Below are 23,718 nucleotides of genomic sequence, written 5' to 3' on the forward strand. Positions count from 1 at the left end.
TTTCCAGAGTGGTTGTACCAATTTCCAATACAAACAGCAATGCAGGAGTGTTCCTCTTTCTCCACAGCCTTATCAGAATGTGCTATCAATTGAGTTTTGATCTTAGCCACTCTGATTGTTGCATAGTGGAGTCTCAAGGTCATTTTGATTTGGATTTCCCTGATGACTTAGAACTTCCAACATTTAAGAGCTTTTCAGCCATTGGAGATTCAACTGTTGTGAATTCTCTGTTTAGCTCTGTATACCACTTTTTAAATAGGTTTTTTTTGGAGGCTAACTTCTTGAGTTCTTATTTTGGATATTAGCCCTCAATCGAATGTAGGATTAGTGAAGATTATTTTTACCAGTCTGTAGGTTGCAAATTTGTCCTATATCATGAGAAAGGTAACCTAAACCCAAAAGTACATGCATGGTATGTATGTACTCACTGATGCATGGATATTAGCCAAAAAGTACAGAATTCCTAGGATACAACCCACAGACCTTAAGAAGTTTAAGAACCAAGCAAGTCCAAGTGAGGATGCTTCAAAGCAATCACTGGGTACAAAGGGAGGGAGGGACCATAGTGTGAGAGGGGAGGGGAATGGAAAAGGGGAAAGGAGTAGGGTATGTTGGAGGAGACAGGAGAAAAGGCCAGAGGGTCAGGAGAATGAATGGAAATATACAGCCTCCGAGGTGGAAGGTGGGAGGACCCTTTAGTAAGTACAGAGACCTCAGAGGTGAGAGACTTTCAGGACTCATTGGGGGAAGACCTTAGCAAAAATTCCCATCAGTGGGGAGAGTGAACTCGGGGATTCCACCTCCAGTAAAAAGAAAGCGCCTGAAGCAGAGGGACAGAGTTACCAATCCACAGTCAAAATTTCTGACCCAGAATTGTTCCTGTCTAAAAGATCTCAGGGACAAAATTGGAAAAGAGACAGAAGGAAAACTGGTCCAATAATCAGCCCAACTTGGGATCCATCTCATGCGGGGTGGGTCACCAGGGACTGACACTATTACTGATGCTATGATACACTTTCTGACAGGAGTCTAGCATGGCTGTCCTCTGAGAGGCCTTTCCAGCAGCTTATTGAGACAGATGCAGATACACCCAACCATTGGACTGAAGTTGGGGATTTCTATGGTAGAATTAGGGGAAGGGTTGAAGAAGCTGAAGGGGAGGATGACCCAATAGGAAGACCAGTAGTCTCAACTAACCCAGACCCCTGGGAGGTCCCAGAGAATGGGCCTCCAACCAGGGAGCAAACATGGTGTGGTCTGAGGCCCCACCAGAACATTTATAGTAGAAGTTTGCCTGGTCTAGCCTCAGTGGGAGGAGATGCACCTAATTTTCTAGAAACTTGAGGACCCAGGGAAGAGGAATTTCTAGGGGGGACACTCTCTTGGAGGCAAAGGGGCAGGAGGAATGGAATGAGGAAACTTGGGAGTGTGAACCAGGAAGGAACGAAGGCTGGGATGTAAATAAATAAAATAATTCTAAAGAAATGAAATTCCTCATAGATGGCTATTTACAATAATCATCATGGACATCTTCAAGGGAAAGGTGGGATTATCTGAAAGAGGGCATAGAAGGGGGCATCATTTGTGATGTAAATAAAGAAAATAATTAATTAATAAAATGTAAATAAGGAACACTTACTGAAAAGAGAGAAGAAATATTAATAAACATGGTTAATAGGAATAGTCAACAAAATGGGATTGTTTGCTAAGCAATAAAAGTAGTTTCTACCTTCAGTTTGTACAAAGTAATACCAGCCATTATCTTTAAAATATACTTTAGAAATATGTAAATCAATAACTTTAAACAGTATCTAAATTGGTAGAACACACGAACAAAGCTGTTGGTCATGGCTTCCTGGTATCTCGGGATATATGCAGTGGAAGTTGTAAGTGATATGTAGGAGCATTCCAGCTTAAAGGTCTGAGGTCATGATATGCAAGTGCCAAAAGTGAATGTAAGATTATGTAGCTTTAAACCCTAATATCTCTCATAATAAAAGCTGACTTTACCAATATACACATTGTGGAGACATAGTCTTAATTTTAAAGATCCTACTGGATTTACAAATGTTGGTGTTTTGTAAGTCTTTGCTACCACTCACCAATTCAAATTACTCACTGCAACAAAGTATTAGAAATGTCTATAAAATCCCACGTGTAAGAAAATGTCACTGCTACATAATGAATTACTCTATCCTTTTTCATAATTCTAGAACTCATTAAAAAACTTCCAGTTTCATAATAAAACTAATCATGGTTATAGAGGAGATCAATTTACAAAGCTAGTAACACCCCATACTGAAGTCATGTTAATTTGGAAGGAAGTTAGTTCTTGCCTTGCGCCATATGCAGTCCATGATTGAAAAGAGATCTAGTATCCTTACCTGCTGACCCATCTTGTCAACTGTTAGCTTTTACTTTCTGTATAAAATTATAAAGATAAGCATGTTTTGAGTGCCAGTGACTTAAAAGGGTTGTATTTTTAATTAAGCAACTGTCAAAGCACTAAATGGAAGAATAGGTTTTTCTAAGGCCAAGAGTTACCAGAGCTTTTCCTGCAGAGAATTTACCACTTTCATTCTTTAAATAGCCTCATTCTGGGATGTAAAGCAACTGACAACTTGCCAAACTCAGCAGGTTTTTTAATAAACTAATATTGTAAGGAGAACGCATTTACCTCAGGTACCTGGAGTAATTTTGTAAATAAATCACTGCAAATAAAATCAGTTGCCAACAAAAAGAATAACAGCCTTCTTATTTAATGTCAATTATTAAGGATAATATTTTAATTTTATTTATTTTTTATATTTGTGTGTATGTATGTATGTATGTGTGTGTGTGTGCTGTGGTGTGTATGTGTGTGTTTGTGTGTGTGGTGTGTATGTGGTGATGTATGTGTGTGTTTGTGTGTGGTGTGTGTATGTGGTATGTGTCTGTGGTGTGTGTGTGTGTGTGTGTGTGTGTGGTGTGTATGTGGTGGTGTATGTGTGTGTTTGTGTGTGGTGTGTGTGTATGTGGTATGTGTCTGTGTGGTGTGTGTGTGTGTGTGTGTGTGTGGTGTGTGTGGTATATGTGTGTGGTGTGTGTGTGTGGGTGTTTCAGGGGAATGGGCAAGCAAGTTATATGTTACATGGAAATCAAAGGACAACTTGAGGAGTTCTTTCCTTCAACCATGTTGTTTCTAGAAACCGAGTTCATTTTCTTGAAACAATGCCTGTATGTATTTTTTTTGGTTTTTTTTGCATGAAAAATATATTAATAGAATGTCCCATGTGCCAGGAAAGCAAGAGGCTCCCAGAACCCAGTGAGCCTGACATTAGCTGAAATTCCCAACAAAGGGAAAACAGACCATATACAAAGGTTAGCCACCTACCCATTTCAAAAGTATTAACTCAGAATTGCCCCTGTCTAAAGGAAATATAGGGACAAAGAGTGGAGCAAAGATTGAAGGAAAGGCCATTCACAGACTGTCCCACCTGGGGATCCATCCCATCTGCTGACACCAAACTCAGACACTCTTACTGATGCCAAGAAGCTCCTGCTGACAGGAGCCTGTCCTGTTGATGGGCTCTGCCAGAGCCTGACAAATACAGAGGCAGGTACTCACAGCCAACCTGACTGAGCACAGTGACTATAATGGAGGAGTAAGAGGAAGGACTTTAGGAGCTGAAGGGGTTTGTAACTCCATAGGAAGAACAACAATGTCAACCAACCAGAGCCTTCAGCGCTCCCTAGGACTAAACCATCGACCAAAGAGTACACATGGAAAAACCCATGGATCTAGCTGCGTATGTAGCAGAGGACTGCCTTAACTAGCTCAGTGGAAGGGGAGGTCCTTGGTCCTGTGAAGGCTCAATGTCCAAAAGTAGGGGAAATGCTAGGGTGGTTAAGGTAGGAGTGGGTGGGTGGGTAGGGGAGCACCTTCATAGAAGCAGGGGGAGGGGGATGGGTTGTGGGTTGTGGAAGGGAAACTGGCAAGGGGGATAACACTTGAAATTTAATAAATAAAATAATCAATTAAAAAAACACAACTCAGGCAATAAGCAACAGTGATGGTGTCTGTGTTTATATGATGTGTTTCAACCATCTCCCTTTCATTCACATTGGAACTTATCCTAGGAAAACTTCCAAGGTCATGAATAAAATTAAATAATTTTGAGGTAGTCATTTTTAGCTAAATAGTCTTTTCAGAACACAAATTATGTAAATAGGGGAGGGCCTGGTAGGGATTTGTCTTAAAGAGCTTCTCAAAGCTCAAATAATATCTTTTGGGACAAATAAGAGCAATAAATTACTAAGCCCTTTCAAACACCTCAGGCTGATCTATTAGTTAATATTGTTGTTAGAATTCATAGAATTTAAAGGATTTTATAGAAATATGTAACAAACTAACTTATAGAAATAGTGATACCATTTCACTGTATGATCTCATTAAACATTGTAAAACTCAGTGTCTAAATTATTGTTTGTGTATGTGTATATGCCATTTGCCATTAAACATGTACTGCACACCAGGTTCAAAGACCATTTCACATCCTCCATTTAAAATATTTGTGTTGGCTTATGTGCTGAATACAGTTGGCAAAATGATCTTTGTCTCCAATCCTGCTGCTTTCTGGTTACAGGTATAAAATGTGTCTAATTTAGGAATGTCTTCCCTTCTTGTTCCAGACATACAATTGACAGTGAAACGGAAAAGAGGGAAGTCAGAGAGGAGCTTTTTCTCATTTCCATTAGTTTACTTATTCTGGGCATTAGTAAGTCTATTTTTGAGACATTCAATGAAAAGCAACCATGAAAGAGTTCAGATTGTGATTTCAAATGAAGTCACATTTTTAGAACTTATCAAACAGAAAAGTGAAAAGCCTGCTCTACCTGCTGAAATGGGGTCCATTTCTTTATTTCTCACCTGAGATTGTCAAGGATAATAACACTATGAAGTAAATGTTCAAATCATCTCAAAAGCAAGTCCAGGAGAAAAGATGTGGATGGTTTCACTTTCAAACACTCAAAGGCCCTTCTTTGCTGGAGTTGGTGTATCTGCCCCTCCCCGGTCTTATGGGTGTCCATCCCCAGGAGTTTGGCCCCTGCCTTTGCACATATTCGGATTCTTCATAGGAAAGAGTTTCCCTGTTTAAGTTCCAGATTACCTGATGATCAAGACAGTGGTGACCCTGCATCCCCTGAAGCCCAAATCTCCTTGGGACTCTGGAGATGAAAGTGTGTGTATCCACAGAGGGTCTATTCTAAGACTCTTCTAAGTCTTAGCAATTTTCAGTATTTGAGAAACCCTTAGCATTAGTATCTCTTATTAGATAAGAGATAAAAGAACAATTGAGAATATCAAATAACATAGAGTTTGGCATTTGACCAACACGGTGTCTATTTTCTGGAGAAAAGCCCATCCTCAACCACCCCTCCACCACCCCTCAGAGGGATGTGTTAACAACATTTTTATTTTCTGAGCATTTGTTAAGATATAGACCTTCATGTCAGGACTAAGGAATTGAAATCTGTTTTGTGAAAATACCTCAAAGTAATTTATATAAGTTAAGGATTTTAAAAAACAACACACCACAAATTCTCAAAGTCTGTTGCACATGTGAATGAGTTGGGAAACAACAGTAGAAAACAAGACTGATGTCTAAGTTTCCTTACTAGGGGTTCTGACTTGTTGACCTGAGTATCTGAGCTTTTTAAAATATTCCAAATGGTTATTTTTTTTGCATCCAGATTTTAGAATCACTGAACTAAATACTGATGAATCGTGTCCCCTTTATAAAGATGTAAATACTTCTTTCACATGTTCTATATATAAAAATGTTAAGATAGGTCAAAAACACATCTTTCTGTATAGGTAATAGTTTCTTCTTGACTGTGCTATTGCATGTTCTCTGCACCCCTGAACTTTGCTGCTTTTCAGTGATGCTCAGGCTTTAGAGGACTGTCTTGACTGTCTCCAGATGGAAAGCAGGGCTCCCAGCAGACTAAGCTATTGGCCATCTGTTAGGAATAGCGAGTCCTAAACAAAAGATGGTATTTGCCATGTTTGGAGGCAACAAATAAGGAACCTCAAGGCCTTTCAGAACTCACAGAACCTTTTGTGTCAGATTCCCTGCTGGAAGAGAATCCCAAATTAGAAACAAATAATTCACTCAAGGAGAATTCATCTGCCAACACCTTAGGGGCTCCATTTTGAGTGATGAGGGCATCACACAGACGGTAGTAGGGCACTGCAGCTTCTATCCAAGTGTGCTTTATAAATCAGCACATGCAAAGGGAAGGGACCTCTCAGTACTTTCTCCCCTGTCCTTTCTGCATCACACAGGAAACCCACATACCGGAAATGACTAAATGAGATTACACATGTAAAATCATAAGCACGAGACCAGGAAACTATACCCTTTTTACAACTTTTTACTATTTCAAAAGAAAAAGTGAGTGTTCCTTTAAAATAGCTACAGCATGGTGAATAAGACACAGCCCGTGAGTATATGAATTATTAAAGCAATAATGGTGGCCCAATCGAGTTTAATAGGACATACCTTGCTTATCAAAACATTTTTAGATTATTCCTCCATCACTGCTAAAATTATTTTGCTGTCAATTATGAAGATTATGAAATAATTTTCCTTGTATCTTTTTCTCTCCAAAATGTTTGAAATCTAGATGTTTTTTGTCTAAAACATGCTTAAAATTTTGTAAAACATAAAAAAAAATCTGAACTACACTAGAATAACAACCATGAGGTGAGACAATGAAAGGCAGAGGTATTTCCCACTCTCTTCTTGAGTTGTTTAGGCAAGAGAATCAATCATCCAGGTCCTAGTTTCCCCAAAGCAAATGTGAATGGAATTCTTGTTGCTGTACAGGAGACTGTGCTGCTGTGTGATGCTCCACAGCTAATCCGTGCCAGCCCCCTAAAGCAGTATGGCTAAAAAATGCCATGTCTTCTAGGAGATTAAGCATTAACAAGTGAGAGCGATTTCAGGAGAGCCTAGAAGCCCTTCCTGTTCTGAGAGACAGCAGACCTGACAACAATAACCCCCCTCTGAGCTCCCAGGAACTAAACCACCAACCAGAGAGTACACATGGAGGGACCCATGGCTTCAGCCACATGTGTAGCAAAGGATGGCATTGTCTGGAATCAAAAGGAGGGGAGGCTCCTGTGAAGGCTCATTTCCCCAGTATAGGGGAATGCCAGGGTGTTAAGGTGGGAGTGGGTGCGTGGGAGTGGGAGCATCTTCAAAGAAGCAGAAAGAGGAGGTATGGGAGAGGGGGGAAAGGGATAACATTTAAAATGTAAATATGTAAAATATCCCATAAAAAGATACTTCACAATTTTCCATTGGGCACTGGGGGAAGTAGCTGAGTTCAAGGTAGGTATGGCTGTACGATGTAGCATAACACCCTTGTGATAATGTAATAATTCTCTCCGTACATGGAGTAAGCAGACATAGAACTAGACACATCTGTTGCCTCCAGTCCTGCTAGGAGGTTATAGGGGATGTGAGGCCGCGGGAAGGGGGTGCAGGGAGGAGGGAGAGCACTCTCTGGGGCAAGAGGGTGGGGGATGGAATGAGGAACTGTGGGCGTGGGGAGGAAATGTTCAGAATGTAAATACATAAAATAGTTAATTTAAAAAATAAAGCAATGTAATACCTAAAATCTAAAGAAGTTAATTAGTAAAAAAAAGTAAAACAAAAACAAAAAAAGGAGTTAACAACTGGGAAAAATCATCCTTGAGAACAGTGTGCTACGCACCAAAAACTTTATTAATATTATTATTATTATTATTATTATTATTATTTATTAATTGCTTGTTTTTACACTCCAGATTTCATTCCTCTCCCTGTCCACCAAAAACTCTTGTGTGAAAAGGTAGACATTGCGTAGGTCTCTCAGAATGAAGCAGTTTTCCTGCTATCCAAGTGGAGTTTGTTCTTGAAAAACAGCAGAACTCACTAAAAACAGGGAGCATCAGTTGTTTTTATTTAACTTGTTCCCTTTACATGAGTGATAGTTCTACAGGGGCCCTAAAATGGAACAGATCACTGCTACTGTGAAGGTCTGAAGTCAGGCAGTCCACCACTGGAGCACAGTAAATCTGGAGCCCCCTAAAGACTTTTCCTTAGATAATAGTCACCATTTAAAGTTTCGTGGCTCTTTAAAAGATTCTGTTTTCCTTGTAAGGTTGTCTTCATTTGCCTTGACTTACAAATCAAACAAAGCACAATGGGAAATGGTGACAGGCATCTTTCCACAGGCTTATTGTGTTGGTTCTTCTATTGGGCACAAGTGTCTATTCAATCACTTTCTTCACTTTTATTTCATTTGTCCTTCAGTCTCTGGCTTATATGGGTTGTGAGCATATTTTAGAAATGAAATTTATAAATCTTTTTTTTTCACAGTTTTGTGTCAGTGTAATTATCATCTCAGAGAAGCAGTATTAGGATAAGGTAGCTGTTGTCAGTGTGGCCAAAGGACTAAGACCTTTGTATGTGAAAAGTCATGATAGGAGATAAAAAAAAAGGTTCCTAATAGCTGCGTTTTTTATTGGATATTTTATGTATTTACATTTCAAACGTTATACTCTTTCCTGGTTTCCCCTCCATCTCCCTCCTCCTGCTTCTGTGAGGGTGCTCTTCCTCCCACCCACCTATTCCCACCTCACCACCCTGGCATTGCCCTACACTGGGGAATTAAGACTTCACGGGACCGAGGATATCCCCTCCTATTGATGCCAGACAATGCCATCCTCTGCTATATATGCAGCTGGAGCCATGAGTCACTCCATGTATATATAATCTTTGGTTGGCAGTTTAGTCCTTGGGCGCTCTGGAGGGTCTGGTTGGTTGATATTGTTGTTCTTCCTATGGGGTTGCAAACCCCTTCAGCTCCTTCAGTCCTTAATGATTGCCAGTAAACTTATCCTTTAGCTTATTAGCAACATGATCCAGAACTTAGGCATCTGTAGAGGGGAATCAAAACAACTTCTTTAATATTACATAGATTGAAGTGTTTCAATACAATGGAATCCTACACAATAGTCTGTCTAGATTTAGACTACGAAGACAGGGAAAAAAAAAATCCCTGCTGTGCAAATTGAAGGAGTGCCACTAGAGGGTAGAGTTGCTTCAGCTATGATCAAGTGATATGGCTGCTTTCATTTACAGAATGAGCCAAAGTGATGTTCATGTCAACAACTAGAGAAACTATTACTGTGAAAGGGGAGGTCAGCGTGCCAAGTGACAGAGGAGAATCCATTTGCACCACATGCGAACCTACTCGAACAGTCCTGCCCATTAAAACCCAACGGAAAGAAACAATAAATACATGAAGATTGACATTTTATTAGGGATTACCTCCAGAGGGACAACAGAAATGGGAAGGAATCCAGTAAATTATTTTATCTTTACATCAGAGAAGTGCGGGCGTACACAGTTGTGTGACATAAGCTTTGAAAGTTGTGATATAATCTGTTGGATTCCTGAAGAAGTAGACGGTTATAAAGATTTGGGGAAAGAGCTGTACGTTATGCTGGTTTTGTCTCCTACTTCTTTCACTTTTTAAAATAGACATTTAAACTAGAATAATTACATTACTTTCCCATTCTCTTTCCCACTTCTTACCTCTTCCATCTCCCTAACTCCATCTCTAACTGATGGCCTCTTTTGTGTTGTCATTGTTAAGTCTTGTATTGCTGCACAAACAATGCCAGACTGTATAAATACAACCTCCTGAGTAACAGTGTAGCTCTTATGTGTATGATCTCAGTGCTGCCCCTTTTGCACTGGATAATTACTTTGAGGTTATTTCAAGGGAAAAGTTATTTCTCCCTCTCTAGACAGTCATTCATTACCTGTAGTTGCATCATGGATGCAACTTTTCTGTCCCATCTGGAAGATACAATCTTATGGGACACTTCCGAGTCCTTGGCTTTTGCAATATTTTTTGACCCCAATTCTTCAGTGTTCCCTGCACCTTATGTGCAGATTTGACATAGATTCATTAGTTGGAGCTACACTTCTCATGATCTGTTTATCTATGACCAGTTGTGATTTTCTGTAATTGTCTCAATTTGCTCTAAAGTGAAGCTTCATTGATGAGAGGTGAGAGCAACACTTGTCTGTGGGTTTGTGGATACATTTTAGAATGTAGTTAGGGGTTATTCTTATCTGGTAAACTGGAAGCAGTAGGTTCTCTTCTAAGGTCAATGACCTCCTAGCCTCAGTAGTTGACCAAGTTCTAGTAGCAGGTATGATTTCCCATCCATTGAGTAAACTTTAAGTAAAATTAAATATCTGTCGGTTACCACATAGACATGAGTGCCGATTCTGAACATTTGCAGAAATCTTGCCATACTGGTGATTATTATAGGTCATACGCATCACAGCTGGATAGCACTACAGATTGTTTTTCTTCCTTGGCAGCTGACAGAGTACTTTCTGATTTATGAATGTTGGACAGCAAGAAAGAGGATTCCATAGGAAATCTTCTTAGTCCTGTGTCAAATATTATGTTGTATCTTTAGTACTAGACATCTACCTTCAATGTCTGAGAGGTAACTAGTATCTGTCTGGGGGCAACATTAACAGACAATGTTGTTTGGGAGTGAATAGGGCGACCTGACTAACAACTTGAATGGAGGTTTCTTGTGCCAAGTACTTGAGTTTTTGTTAGTTCATGGCTCTTGTAAGGAACACTGTCAGCCCAAGTGGTGTAACTTTATTTAGGACACACACACACACACACACACACACACACACACACACACACATCTAGTGCCTAGCTTATATAATATAATATGTATAGTTTCTTCATGTGTTGCCAGAATCAACTTGGGTAATAAAAGTTTTATTATACCTTATAGGTATATCCTCAAAGGAAGGTAGGCCAGGGCAATGGGCAACAGCAGGAACCTAATGTACCCTCATTTTAAAATATATAATATAATGACATTATTTCCCCTTTTATTTTGCTCCCTCCAAATCCTCTTACACAATGTTCTTTGCTCTCTTTTAAATTCATGGGCATGATATAAAAATTAATTCATGTTACAAGCATTAAATATATATGTATATATTTATACACACACACATATATATATACTATATATATGTTTATAAATATTACCTGTTCAGCCCATGTAATGTTATTTGTATGTGTATTTTCAAGCCTGATTATTCTTAGTTAAAGACATCATATACATAATCCTGCTAAAATATTTGATTAACTTTTGAGCGTTCCTCTGAACCTTCACAAGCCAGGAGTCCATCTGGAATGGAAGTGTTCAACAAATTTTTTTTGGATGTTGATACCCTCACTATGTCATTCTTCAGCTAGCGTTAGTGTCAGGAAGAACACCATAAAGACAAGGGCATACAATGGAGAGCAAGCCAGTAAACAGCACTCTACCATGGCCACTGCCTCAGTTCCTCCTCTGCTTCAGTTCTTGCTTTGGCTTCTCTCATTGACGACTATAATCAGGACATGTAAACGAAATGAATACTTTCCTCCCCAAGTTGCTGTTGATCGTAGTCTTTCTTTATCACAATTGAAACCCAAACAAGAACAAGAAAAAATTGCTAAGGCTGAAAAATAGTATTTTAGGCTATTTTTCTTGATAGTTATAATCATTGTCTCACTGGGAAGTCATTTTTAATACGTTGCTTTTGGTTTACAGATGTGTTTGCACAGTTTTATGAACCAGTTTAGCATTTAGAGTCAAAAGGAAACCAGGCACTTAATGTTTGTTTTAAAAACTGCAGTGAGAAAAATCAAAGTCCTACAAACATTATTTTAGATTTTTAGTAACCTCTAAAGAACAGTATTTTATTCTTATGAGACTGTAATCATGAAATGCTCCAGCATATAAATGAAATATAGTGTTATTCTTCTATATTTTTCTTAGTAGATTTGAACAGTCCCATTAAATAAAACATTTTTGGCGCACTGTATTTCACTGCAATAGCCTGCATCTAAATAGAACCATTTAAAGTTAAATCCAGACTTATATTTCTTTTATGCTGAGCAGTCTTAAAAATGGTGCGAATAAAGCTTAAACATAGAAAGTATTATCATAAAGACAATTGCTCATCCATCTATGATGATATGAACAGGGTAAACATAAATAAGAGAGTTTTTAAATTAATTCGTTGGTGTTTAAATTACAGGACTAATGCTTTTATGAATAACAATTTAAATCATATATCTTTAATATAAATTACCTTCTCTTCTTCCTCTGTCTCCACCCTTCCTTCCTAACAATGGCTGATGGTTTAATTTTTTGTTTAATATCTACATAAATAAAGCAATATTTGATGGAAAAATAGAAGTGGAAACAAACAAGTTTTCTTAATTAGTAGTTATCTTCCATAGGTGTATCTTTCTCATTCCTATGACAGACTGCAGTAGTAAATAGGACCATGGAGAAACATTTGTGAGCGAAATGAGCTAGTGAATATATCTTAGTTTACTATGGCTATCACTGTAACAGCAATGGCACCTGGAATTGATGTAACAGGAGTCATTGTCTTCTGATCATAGCAAACTTCAGTAATTCGGATGATATATCTAAAAGCCAAGAAAGACTGTTTTTCTCTCAGTGTTCCTCAGCTGCCTGCAGTTCTCTGTGGGGCTGAGGTCTTCTGAGATCTGCCTGGTCTACTGTAGCATGTCTCTGGTAGTTCTGCCTGCTTAGGCAAAAGCATTCTATTGTTTATCCAATATAGATTGGTCAGTCTGAAAATATAGAAATCCAAGTAACATTATAAAGACTAAGCAGCTGTACTCATGTTTACAAGTGTGTGTGTGTGTATGTGTGTGTGTGTGTGTGTGTATGTGTGTATGTGTGTGTGTGTGTAAAATAATAATTAATGAAAAAGACTGTGAAATTGAAAAAGAGTAGGGAGAGTATGTGAGAGAGGTGGGAAGGGAAGGTGAAAATTAAGTAATTATAAGCTGAAAAGGTAAAAGAAAAACATCCAATGAGAGAAAAATAGACAGACACACAGACAGAGAGCACTGAGATGACATATTATAATTTAGCTATTTAATTGGATGCCTGCCATTTGCAGATTTTCTTTGCAAACATTTTACTTGTTTCCCATTCTTCTAAACAAGATTCTAAATTTGCATACAAGAGACACTTCTAAATGACAGTACTATTAAGCATTAGGACTAATAACTCTAGGAGAAAAAGACCTAATCAGTAATTTCTCTTTCTTCAGACAGCATCAGAATATAAATCAAACAGATGGACCTTTTCAGGATTAATCCTGAGATATAGCCATCTGTGACTAAAACACACTGTCTTAAACTTTTCTAGTGTTGCTGTGCTCATCCATGATTTTATGAAACAAAATTTCAATGTGGAATATATGAATAAAAGATTGTTTATGATTTGAAAACCATTTGGAAGAAAATATCAAGTTATATGCATTTACACTCTATCCAATTAGCCAATATTCTCATATTCCTGAATAGTTGTTTATGATTCCAGTTCTAAGTTCTAAGTAAACATTTTGATGTCTGAGGAGAATGAGTAATCACAAAATGTAGCTGCATTCTCCTATATTATAACCCACTTAGAACATCTACTTGGATGAAAAGGAGACTGATTCGCTGCAGATGTTCTTAAAGCTTTTACATTGAAGAGAAGTTTTGCAACTTGCTCTACAATCCACTTATAGCAATTATAAATCACTCAGTACATTTGAACTCTATACTATGTATGAGAACACACCCAATGCTTTAGAGAGTTTCTCATCCTTGTTTCCAAAGAAAGGCCTTATGAAATAAGGATGTGGCTAGATTTTATCATCCTAAGAATTCCATCAAAAACATTTACCATAAATCTGCTTTTCTTTCACCAATACATGAAATAACCACAGTCTGTCTCTTTTACAAAAATCTTGTCAAGAGGGAAATATGACATGAGGAAATGCTTGAGGAGAAATATCTTTGCATCTACACATTTTAATCTTTGTGTGTGTGTTTTGTGTGTAGATATTAATGTGTAATTGTGGGTTGTGCCAAAGCTCACATGTAGAGGTCAACAGAAAACTGAAATGATTATCAGTCCTTGCCTCCATTTTAATATAAGGCCTTTTATTTTGGTACTGTGCATGCAAAACTAAATGGGTGTCAGTCTTTGGGGATTCTGCCCTGACTCCCATCTCTCCACAAGAGCACTGGAATTACAAACAAGTGCTAATCTATCTGGCCCTAACACAATTCTAAGGATTCGAATTCAGGCCAAGTGCTTGTGTAGCATTGACTATTACTCACTAAGCCATGTCTTGTCTATGTATATGTGCCAATATTTTGTCTGTATCTATATTTATATGCATACCTGCATAATTATCTATATTTATCTCTGTACAATCTATTGAACTTCACTCAGGTGATACATCATCAAATAATGGCCAAAACTTCCTTTAGCACTTGCTTATAGGTACCAGAAAATAACATGTTATCTTATCACTCTGAATGGATGCTTTCAATTCAATGTTCAGCAGAATATTTTCTCCAGCTATTTAACAAATTGATGTTTGCCGGGAGTTCATTTCACTTTACACTCACAGCACCACTTTGTCATTAACATTTTATTTGATCACATAACCCAGAATATGCATATTATATAAGATTGCCCTTAAGAGAGAATGGGTTTAATAGCAGAGAATGGGTATAATAGCAGTAGGGAGAGCCATTAGGAGATATGTTGGATTTTAAAATGCAAAGGAAGTGAAGGGTTTTATCTGTTGACACAGTGTTTTAAAGTCATATTAATTGCAAATAGTTTGGTCCCTTTCAGCTCTATTGTTTTCTGTTGATCTCTCCCTGGGAAAAAGAAGTAATCCATACCTTTGATACTATGAAATATTATTCTTTGCTGGAAGACATTAAACAAAAAATGAAATATGAAACCTAATGACTACATAATGGCTTGTAAAATATGAATCTCTCTGTAGTTAACAGATGAATAGAAAATAGAAATGCTCTCTGCCTAATGTCTCAATGGATATCTATAAATCATTTATGCATTTACATAAAAACTTAATAGCCAAAGGGCTATAGCTGAATATATCTATCACCATCAGAAGTCATCTAGAGGAAATTATTATTTAAATATTATTACAGACAGGTCTTCCTGCTTAGCCAATTATATCTGCTACGAGAGCAACTATTTTCAGACTTTTGTGTAGTTAAATATAACAAGAAAAAAAGCCAATTTCGAAGTTCTTCCAGAAAACATGCATTATATGTGCTCTAAAATATGATCTAAAAAATGTTCATATGATGACTATAAACTGTTAATCTTGGTGAATATGGTCCAGGGGCTATGTTGTATCTGAGAGAACACCAAATCAGGCATAGATTCAATATAAACAGATAACAGATGCTCTAAGAATCTCAGAGAATAAGGACTCCTGAACACTTCTATCTGAATAAAAAGTTATTTATGCACATTGTACATTATGTTCTGATTTGCAGTTAGTTTAACGTGCAGTCTCTACTCTAGGGTTATAGGCTAGAATCTATACTTAGGATTTATTTTTGCATATTCTTAAAAGCTTTGATACAATCAAAGAGTTATATTTAGACCTTGTTCCAGGTTTCTCACATGTAACTGGTCAGTGTTTTCCTGAGGACAAGCATGCTGCTCTCAAGAGCTGTCATTATGTCCCTAGACAGCTTCAAGGTAGAGGCTGTTTTCCAGAACCTAAGGTAGCCAAGATTACAAACTTTCAGCAACTATGGAGAGAGCAGGAGATGAAGTTGTGTGAAAGCAATATATGTACAATAAAATATCCAGAAAAGCAGGAACTTCTTAGTGAGAAAATTTATTCAAATGCTAGGTCGGGGTAACGTTTTAACTCCATGAAGACTAAGAATCATGACATAGTCCTTTCAACATCTCAAACTATAGTGTGTCCATTCTTATTTTCAATAATAAATTATAATAAAAGGATCTTTAACAAATCATTTGACTTCTTCAAGAACATATATTGAAATTTGGGACGAGAAATAGAACTCCTACTTTGTACCAATGTAGATAAAATTGTAAGTAATTTGAGGATTCAGTATTTTTCTCCTGAAATGGAAGAAGTCTTGGAGAACCAAAATTTCAAATATGAGGGTTCACACTAATTCTAGGTTGTTAGTTTTATAGTAAAATTAAATTCTACCTTACCCAATTGGTCTAGGAGATTTGAACAATTGATATAGGAAAAATAGCATGTATTTGATATTAAGGTAAAATGCCCTTAGTGTTTTTCTCTCTATATATTTAAACTAGAATTAGTTACTGCAAGGGACACTTTATGAAATTTAAGCTACATATGACAATGAGCAAATTAACAAAATGTTAATCTACATTGAAATCCAGTAGTTGGTTATAGCAACATTTAATATGTACACTTCATAGTGTTATGAGGAGAAATCAGATTAGAATGTCAATTATGTGGCTAAGCAGTTATAAAGGATCATCTTTGTCCTTAGTCTTTTCACTGTCACTACAGTGCTATACAAATTTTTAATGGGGTAGCTGGTGGTTGAAGTAGTGTGGAGAAAGAGTATTAGGATTCACAAAAAATTATGTGTAAAAAGCTTTAAGAATTCCTTATACATTTTATTTTCATACGGTAAACAAAGGTCTTTATTGACACACATCTTTATTATTAATTTTAATTAGTGTTATGCATCAGTTTTATGATGGTAAAGCTTTTATACAGATTTAGGTGGCTGTCGAGATCAATTTAATCTAGACACTCTGTAGATAAGGAAAATCACTAAAGGCTGAAAGGTCATAGCCTTGACTAATGTAATGGCCATACTTGGGTAACAGCAGAAAACTTCTGACTTGTTTTTAAAATCCCTAAGCAAAGGCACAAAATGTATTTGTAAGTCACATAACAGAAGTCCTTCTTGGTAATTTTGGAAAATTGCCTATGTGCAAAGTTCTGCTATTGTAAATACATGGAATTTCTAGTTTAAGTTATGAAATTAACATATCTTATGATCCTTAATGATTTCTATTTTAGGTATACTTGAATCTGCTAAAAAACTATAGGAATAGGATATAATATGCATGACATTAAAATCCATAAAATCCATTGTGAAACAAGATTCTACTAAGTAGTTCAGGATGACATCAATTTTCCGTGATTCTCCCTCATTATCTTTAAAGAAATGGGAGAATGAGCTTGAATCCCTATGGCCTTCCCTCTCAAAAACTATTAAGAATGCAATTGTTGTAAGGCATGTACCTATCAGAGAAGTGCAAATCAAAACGACCCTGAGAGTCCACTTTACACCAATCATAATGGCTAAATAGTCAAAACTCTGGCCCGTAATTGTTCCTGTCTGAAAGAACTGCAGGGATGAAAATGGAGAAAAGCCTAAGGAAAAGAGGGTTCAGTGACAGGCCCAAAGTGGGATCAAGGTCAAGGGGCGGCCCCGAGACCTGACATTATTTAGAAGACCATGGAGAGCTCATAAAAAGGGACCTATTATGACTGCCCTTTGAAATACCAAACAAGCAGCTGAATAAGTTATTTGAAGATATTTGTACCCAATCAGTGAACAGAAGCCGTAGTTGAATTAAGAAAATGTTGGAAGAAGCTAAGGAAGAGGGAAACCCTGTAGGAGGACCAGCAGTCTCAATTTTACCTGGACCCCCGAGCTCTCTTAGACACTGGATCACTAATCAGGCAGCATACACCAGCTGAGATGAGGCCGCCAACCCATATACAGCAGAGGACTCTTGGGTCTGGGTTCAGTCAGAGAAGATGCACCTAACCTCTAAAGACTCGAGGCACCAGGGAGTTTAGAGGTCTGGTGGGGTGGATGGGGTGCGGACATCTTGGTGAAGACTGGAGGGGTGGGGAGGATGTATGGTATGTGGAAGAGTCAGATGGAAGACCCGTAAGGGGAATAAAATCTGAAGTGTAAAATAATAAGCTAAAAAAGAAAATAAAAAGAACATACCAGCTATATTATGTATATGGAGCACACCCTGGTTAAAATGTTGCTTTTTCACACTGCCTATTAAATTACTAGCCCTGGAGCACATTTCTTTCAGAAGGCAAAATGTAATTGAAAGACTAAATCATTTTTAATTCCTTGAAATCTACCTGAAACTTATTATTCCTACTATGAACCATTTATATGAATATATGTATATGTGACATATATTGTTTCTAAATATCAACTCAGTTATTTAACTTGGTATCTGTTGTCATCAGGTTGTCTCAATATAATATGTATACACATATTTTGTAGTTATATAATTTGTTCTTTGTGTGTCATTCCATAAGTGTGATAGATATATTGTAAAGGAAAGTAATGGCAGACTAGACTAATAGCAATTAATGATGATGATGATGATGATGATGATGATGGTGATGATGCTGCTGCTGCTGATAATGATAATAATAAAGTATAGGACAAGGTCTCAGAAGTCTACTATTCTGAAACATCAAGGATCCAGAAAGTTTTAAATTCAAAGCACTAGGTCAGTGTAAGTACTATAAAGTTAGCATTGAAAAAAAGGGAAAAGGATGTTCCTTTAAAGTATTCTCATTTCTGCTCATACAGGTCTAATCTGGAGACTGAGATTTTTATGTTTCTATTTCAGCCAACAATTGAAAAACCATAGAGCTTATTGACATCAATATCTTCAAGAAAAAAGATGAATGATAGATGCATAATACATTAATGTAAAATATTAAATATTATTCATTTATGGGAGATAACTAATGCTTTTATTTATGTGAATTTGATTATTTTCATTATTTACATAAGCCATTAGAATTGGCTGCACCTATGTCAAATATATGTTCTTCTGTCTACAAAGAAAAATGATTCATTCCTCTAGAAATAATTGCTTAATCTTCTTATCAAGACGAAACTAGTAGAACATATAAAATAATCAAGCTCTATAGTACATAGTGTGAATTTGAAAAATATATAGAAGACTTTGCTACTTCTGAGTTTTTACAAAATTAATTTTATACTCTTCTAGTATGGAAATAATATTTATTGGTCCTGCATAGGAATAAACTCTTCATTGGAGGATTATATATATGTATATATATACACCTATATATATATATATATATACACCTATATATATATATATATATATATATATATATATATATATCCCACAACAATTTATATTCTAGTTCTATATTATAGTTTCAATTTAAGGAATCATTTCATTTTAATTCACATATGTGACTTTCATTAAAACAGAATGTCATGATAATGAACAGCCTATAGCCTTAAAAATCATATGAAGAATCTTTCAAAATCCTGAGAGGATATTTGTATTATCATTATATTTGCAGATCAAACACATTACTGTAATACAAAAAACATTTTCTTGGTTGCTGTCTTTTAAAGTTAAATGCAAAGTAGCGTTGGGAGGAAAAGGCGAGTACATTTCCTTGTGAAAACAGAGTGCAAGGTATTCAACTTCCTTTCACTGTCCATCAAATGCCAAGCACAAACAATAAAGAAAATGGAGTGTTTCTATTCATCTTCTGTGGATGTTGTATATTTATCAATTAAAAGGAGTTTAAAAATAAATGATCATTACTTCACAAATATTTTGTAAGATTTTTTTAAAATTTTAGATGTATGTGCTAAATATGTGATTATATTAATGAAGGCTGTGACTATTTTTCTTGTCTGACAGTGAGATTATTTTGAAACATATCAGCTCAACCTTCTATGACCCCTGATATTTTATGTCATCATTATAAGAATGTCAGGGGATGGGGAGGGTTAGGGGGTTGTTGGCCTGGAAACCAGGTAGGGGAATAACAATTGAAATGTAAATAAGAAATACTCAAGTTAATAAAGGTGGAAAAAAAAAAGAATGTCAGGGTTAAAAAGACACATCTCTTCCCTTGTGTTCATTTTATTCTCATTGCCAATAACTAATAACCAGCAATAATTACATTTGAATAAATGACTAAAAGTTGGAAATAATGCAAAGGAAATAGTGTACAGAATACATTATGATGTGTTCAATACTCCACAGAAGTTTCAAATAAAAGACAAATTTCATATCAATGTTGTTTAGAACAATGTTATTTTCAGGTAGCATTTTGTATGATGTTTGGCAGATAATATTTTCTAAATTAAAAATATATACATATATATATGCTGAACTTAATTTAAATAATATTTACTAAGGCAGAAAATTAAGATATAAAATGATGCATTATTAATTTTTATTGCATGTATATGATACACAAACTACAGACATTTGTGAAAAAGCACTTAATCTCAAGAAATACCAGCTATTAGACAAGAAGTAATGGGTATATGGAGCTCTAGAAAGTGATGGAATGTGAAGACCTTCATAAGAATGATCTCTGTAGATTATTAGCAACAGAGAAGGACCTTTTACACAGGGAGGTAACAATATGCATTTGGAAAGAGTATTGACCACAGTAGTGTTTTAATAAATGCAGGCAAGTGCAGGACTACTAGGAATTATCTTAGAATAATATGGGCAGCAACTTAAGAAAGCAATTCATTTATATTATATAATGTGTGTACTGTACACAGGAATTGAAAAATAAATGTGTGAAGAGCCAAAAGCACTTTGTATAATAGGCAGAAACTAGTTAATCAAATTAGGGCTATTGAAATGACAAAAGGTGAGATGGATCCGTGTCATACCCAGATGTTTGAGACTATCAATAGGCAGGAAGATTGTCATGGGACTCCCAGAGAAGTGAGGACAACTAGAGTATTGCGTAGATAATTTTGTTCAGAGGAATAGACAATTAACATTCTCACACAATTAGTTAATGTAACAAAATATACTTTTATTACTTAGACTTTTAAGATTAAATTAAATTTTATCATTTTCCCTTTTCTTTCCTCCCTCCAAACTCTCACATATACATTACCTTTCTCCCTTTCAATTTTATGGCCTTTTTAGAAAATTGTTGTATATGCACACATATTTCTATATGTACATAAATATATATATTCCTAAAATTAACAAATACAGCCTTTTCAGTGTGTGTAATATCACTTGCATGTATGTACATATTTTTATTAAATAAGTGCTAAGGATTCCAACTAATTGGGTGAGTGATATAAAGGAAGGACATATAATAAAGAATATAGTGTGAGTTTTAGTGAAGTCACCTGAGAAGCATTGACTTGAGCAACTGTCAAAATAATGGGACAAAAATGTCTTCCAGGGTCTTTATAGTGTACAGCTCTGGGAATGAGATTACACCCAAGGAAAGGAGGTAAAAGTCAGCTACATAGAGACAATGACTGAGTCTGAGGGAAGACTTACTTCTACTTCTGACCAATGGTCATATACCCTCCCTCAACAACAGCGACAAAAAACACAGTGAAACAAAGATTATTATGACTGTTGTTAAACTTTCAAGCACACTGTTGATAAACTTTTATGAGACTTTGAAGATGTACAAAGAATTTGTTTTTGCTTATATTTGTAAGGTTGGATTATTATTCAACAAGCCCTGCAATTTAAGGAAGGTGGAACAGCCTATAGATATCTTTTCTTACAGTCAGAAGAATCCTTCCAAGGATGTCTTATTTCCTTGCCTCAGGACTCTATATATTCTAAAACAAGTCTTTCAATATCAATGCTTATTTTTTACTGAACATTTGCCAATAAATCTGCAATGAAGACATTCATTAAAAGTTCTCAGCACAATTTTCTGGTCATGAAACTGGAAGTTTAATCTCTCAAAATAATTCACAACGAGTAAAGATCAATGTATAATGACAATGATATCTCTGATAATTCTCCTTATGATCTGGATTAGCACCCTCTTGCAAGAAGAAAGCAAATCATAATGTAATTTTAATTTACAACACCTAAATTGAATTCACCTATTACATAAAACCACCTACAAAGGACAATTGATCCCTTGATATCTCAAAACTCATTATGTTTAAAAATTTTCGGAAGATCAGGCATATATGTATATTTATATACATATGTTTGTACATATTCCTAAATATAACCTGCTGTGTTATATAATATTTTACACACACACACACACACACACACACACACAATTTTCAGGGCAGTTTGGAAGTAGACCATCAAGATGCAATAACAGTGAAAAAAGAAGCCATGAATTAAAGGAGAGTGGAGAGGGCCTATGAGAAGGTTTGGAGAGGATCAAAGGAATAGATAATGATGCAATTTTATTATAGTCTCATACATTTAGAAGTGTTGTTGAGTGCAGACTGTAAGAGCAAAATTCCCTCAAAATAATGGACCATGTTAAAAAAAATCCTAAGAGGTTCTGTGTAACCGAGTCCCACATGTCCTTGGTGTATTTTCCATTCTGGTACCTGTCAACCTCAATGCACTTATCCTCTTTATCAGGTTATGACAAATCATAGCCTACAGGAATAGCCACCTCTTCTTAAAGAGAATATAAACTACAGCATTCTTTATGTAAATGCAAACTGAATCAAGCGTTGAAGTGTTGTATAAAAGATGCTGCTTCTTACTGTCTTCAGCTTAAGTATAAATCTCTGATTCTATCAATAATAGAAAATAATAAGTATTCATAGGTCAGGGTATCCAGAGAGCAAAGATTATACCCTGTTTAATTTTTTCTAAATATTCTAATTTTTTGACACTTCAGTCTTAACCAGGTCTCCATACGCATCCTTTCCTGTCCTTTTCAAAACCTGCTTTTATGTTTTGCAGAGAAAAAGCAATAGAACAAAATATATTGACATTGGTTACATGACAGCAAGGTAGATGACAGCAACAGTTGTCTGTTATATATTTTCTATTAAGCATGCACAGGAATAACTTAACCTGTCAAACACATCAGTCTAAAGTTTGACTTACCTGTGGTGTCAAAAGCAGAGTGTTGGAGCTCCCACTGACTGGACTCGCTAGAGAGCTCAGTCAGACTGGTTAAAGTAAAATCAGTGTTGGAATCACGTCGGAAGACTTTGGGAGAAAGATTATGCAGCTCAAAATTTCCAGAGGACATTGTAGAAATTTCAAAGAGCTGTACAAAGCTAGGGCACGCTCAGTCTCAGAAATGAATGGAAAGACTGAAAATCACCCTTCTAGCCAACTCACTCGACTTTCTTACAGCTATGTTTATGTTGTGAACTAAGAGAAATAAAACCTATAAGGCTGACAAAGGCTTTTATACTCGTGCCTTTCCTAGGCAAGTAACTTACACAGGATAGATGGCTTTTAGAATTGCTTTCCTTCAATATATCTTGTGCTTTTAAAAGATAGCAGCACTCAAACCCTCTCAAGAGAGGCTGCAGTGAAAATAAAATGGGCTAAGCGGAACAATCTAAAGAGCTTCAGAGAGAGATGCTGCATCTGCGTTGTTTTGTTCTTCGAGACAAGGTGTCTATTTGAAGTTCAGGCTAACCCAAGTCTCAGTACACGGAACAGGCTGATCTCTAACTTTTGTCAATCCTCAGCCTCTGCCTACAGAATGCTGGAGTTGTAGGTGACACCACAAATTACCCCAGATGATTTCAGCAAATTGGCTCTGGAATCTTTCAGAAGATCAGATCAGCAGTAAGACCATGTAAGAAATTTATGTGTATCCACTGGGTATTTTGTCACAAGGATTATTTAATTGGAAGTCAATCCTAAATTACATTTCCTGTTTTAGAGTCACTCTAGGAGACATTGAAAACTGATATAGCCAT

The 23,718-nt window shown here is 36.3% G+C and overlaps 1 protein-coding gene across 1 annotated transcript in view; it reads right to left on the reverse strand.

The window, feature by feature from the left end:
- The window catches only part of Ano3 (anoctamin 3), a 376,269-nt gene extending 352,823 nt beyond the window's left edge, over positions 1 to 23,446 (reverse strand). The window contains exon 1 of the mRNA XM_087651939.1: positions 22,886 to 23,446. Coding sequence (XP_087508065.1) covers positions 22,886 to 23,033 — 148 coding nt within the window. The 5' untranslated portion in view covers positions 23,034 to 23,446. The remainder of the gene's footprint in view (positions 1 to 22,885) is intronic.
- Positions 23,447 to 23,718: the final 272 nt, after the last annotated feature.

The sequence above is a fragment of the Rattus norvegicus genome, chromosome 3 (assembly GCF_021556685.1).
Source record: "Rattus norvegicus strain SHRSP/BbbUtx chromosome 3, alternate assembly SHRSP_T2T, whole genome shotgun sequence".
Classification (NCBI taxonomy): domain Eukaryota; kingdom Metazoa; phylum Chordata; class Mammalia; order Rodentia; family Muridae; genus Rattus; species Rattus norvegicus.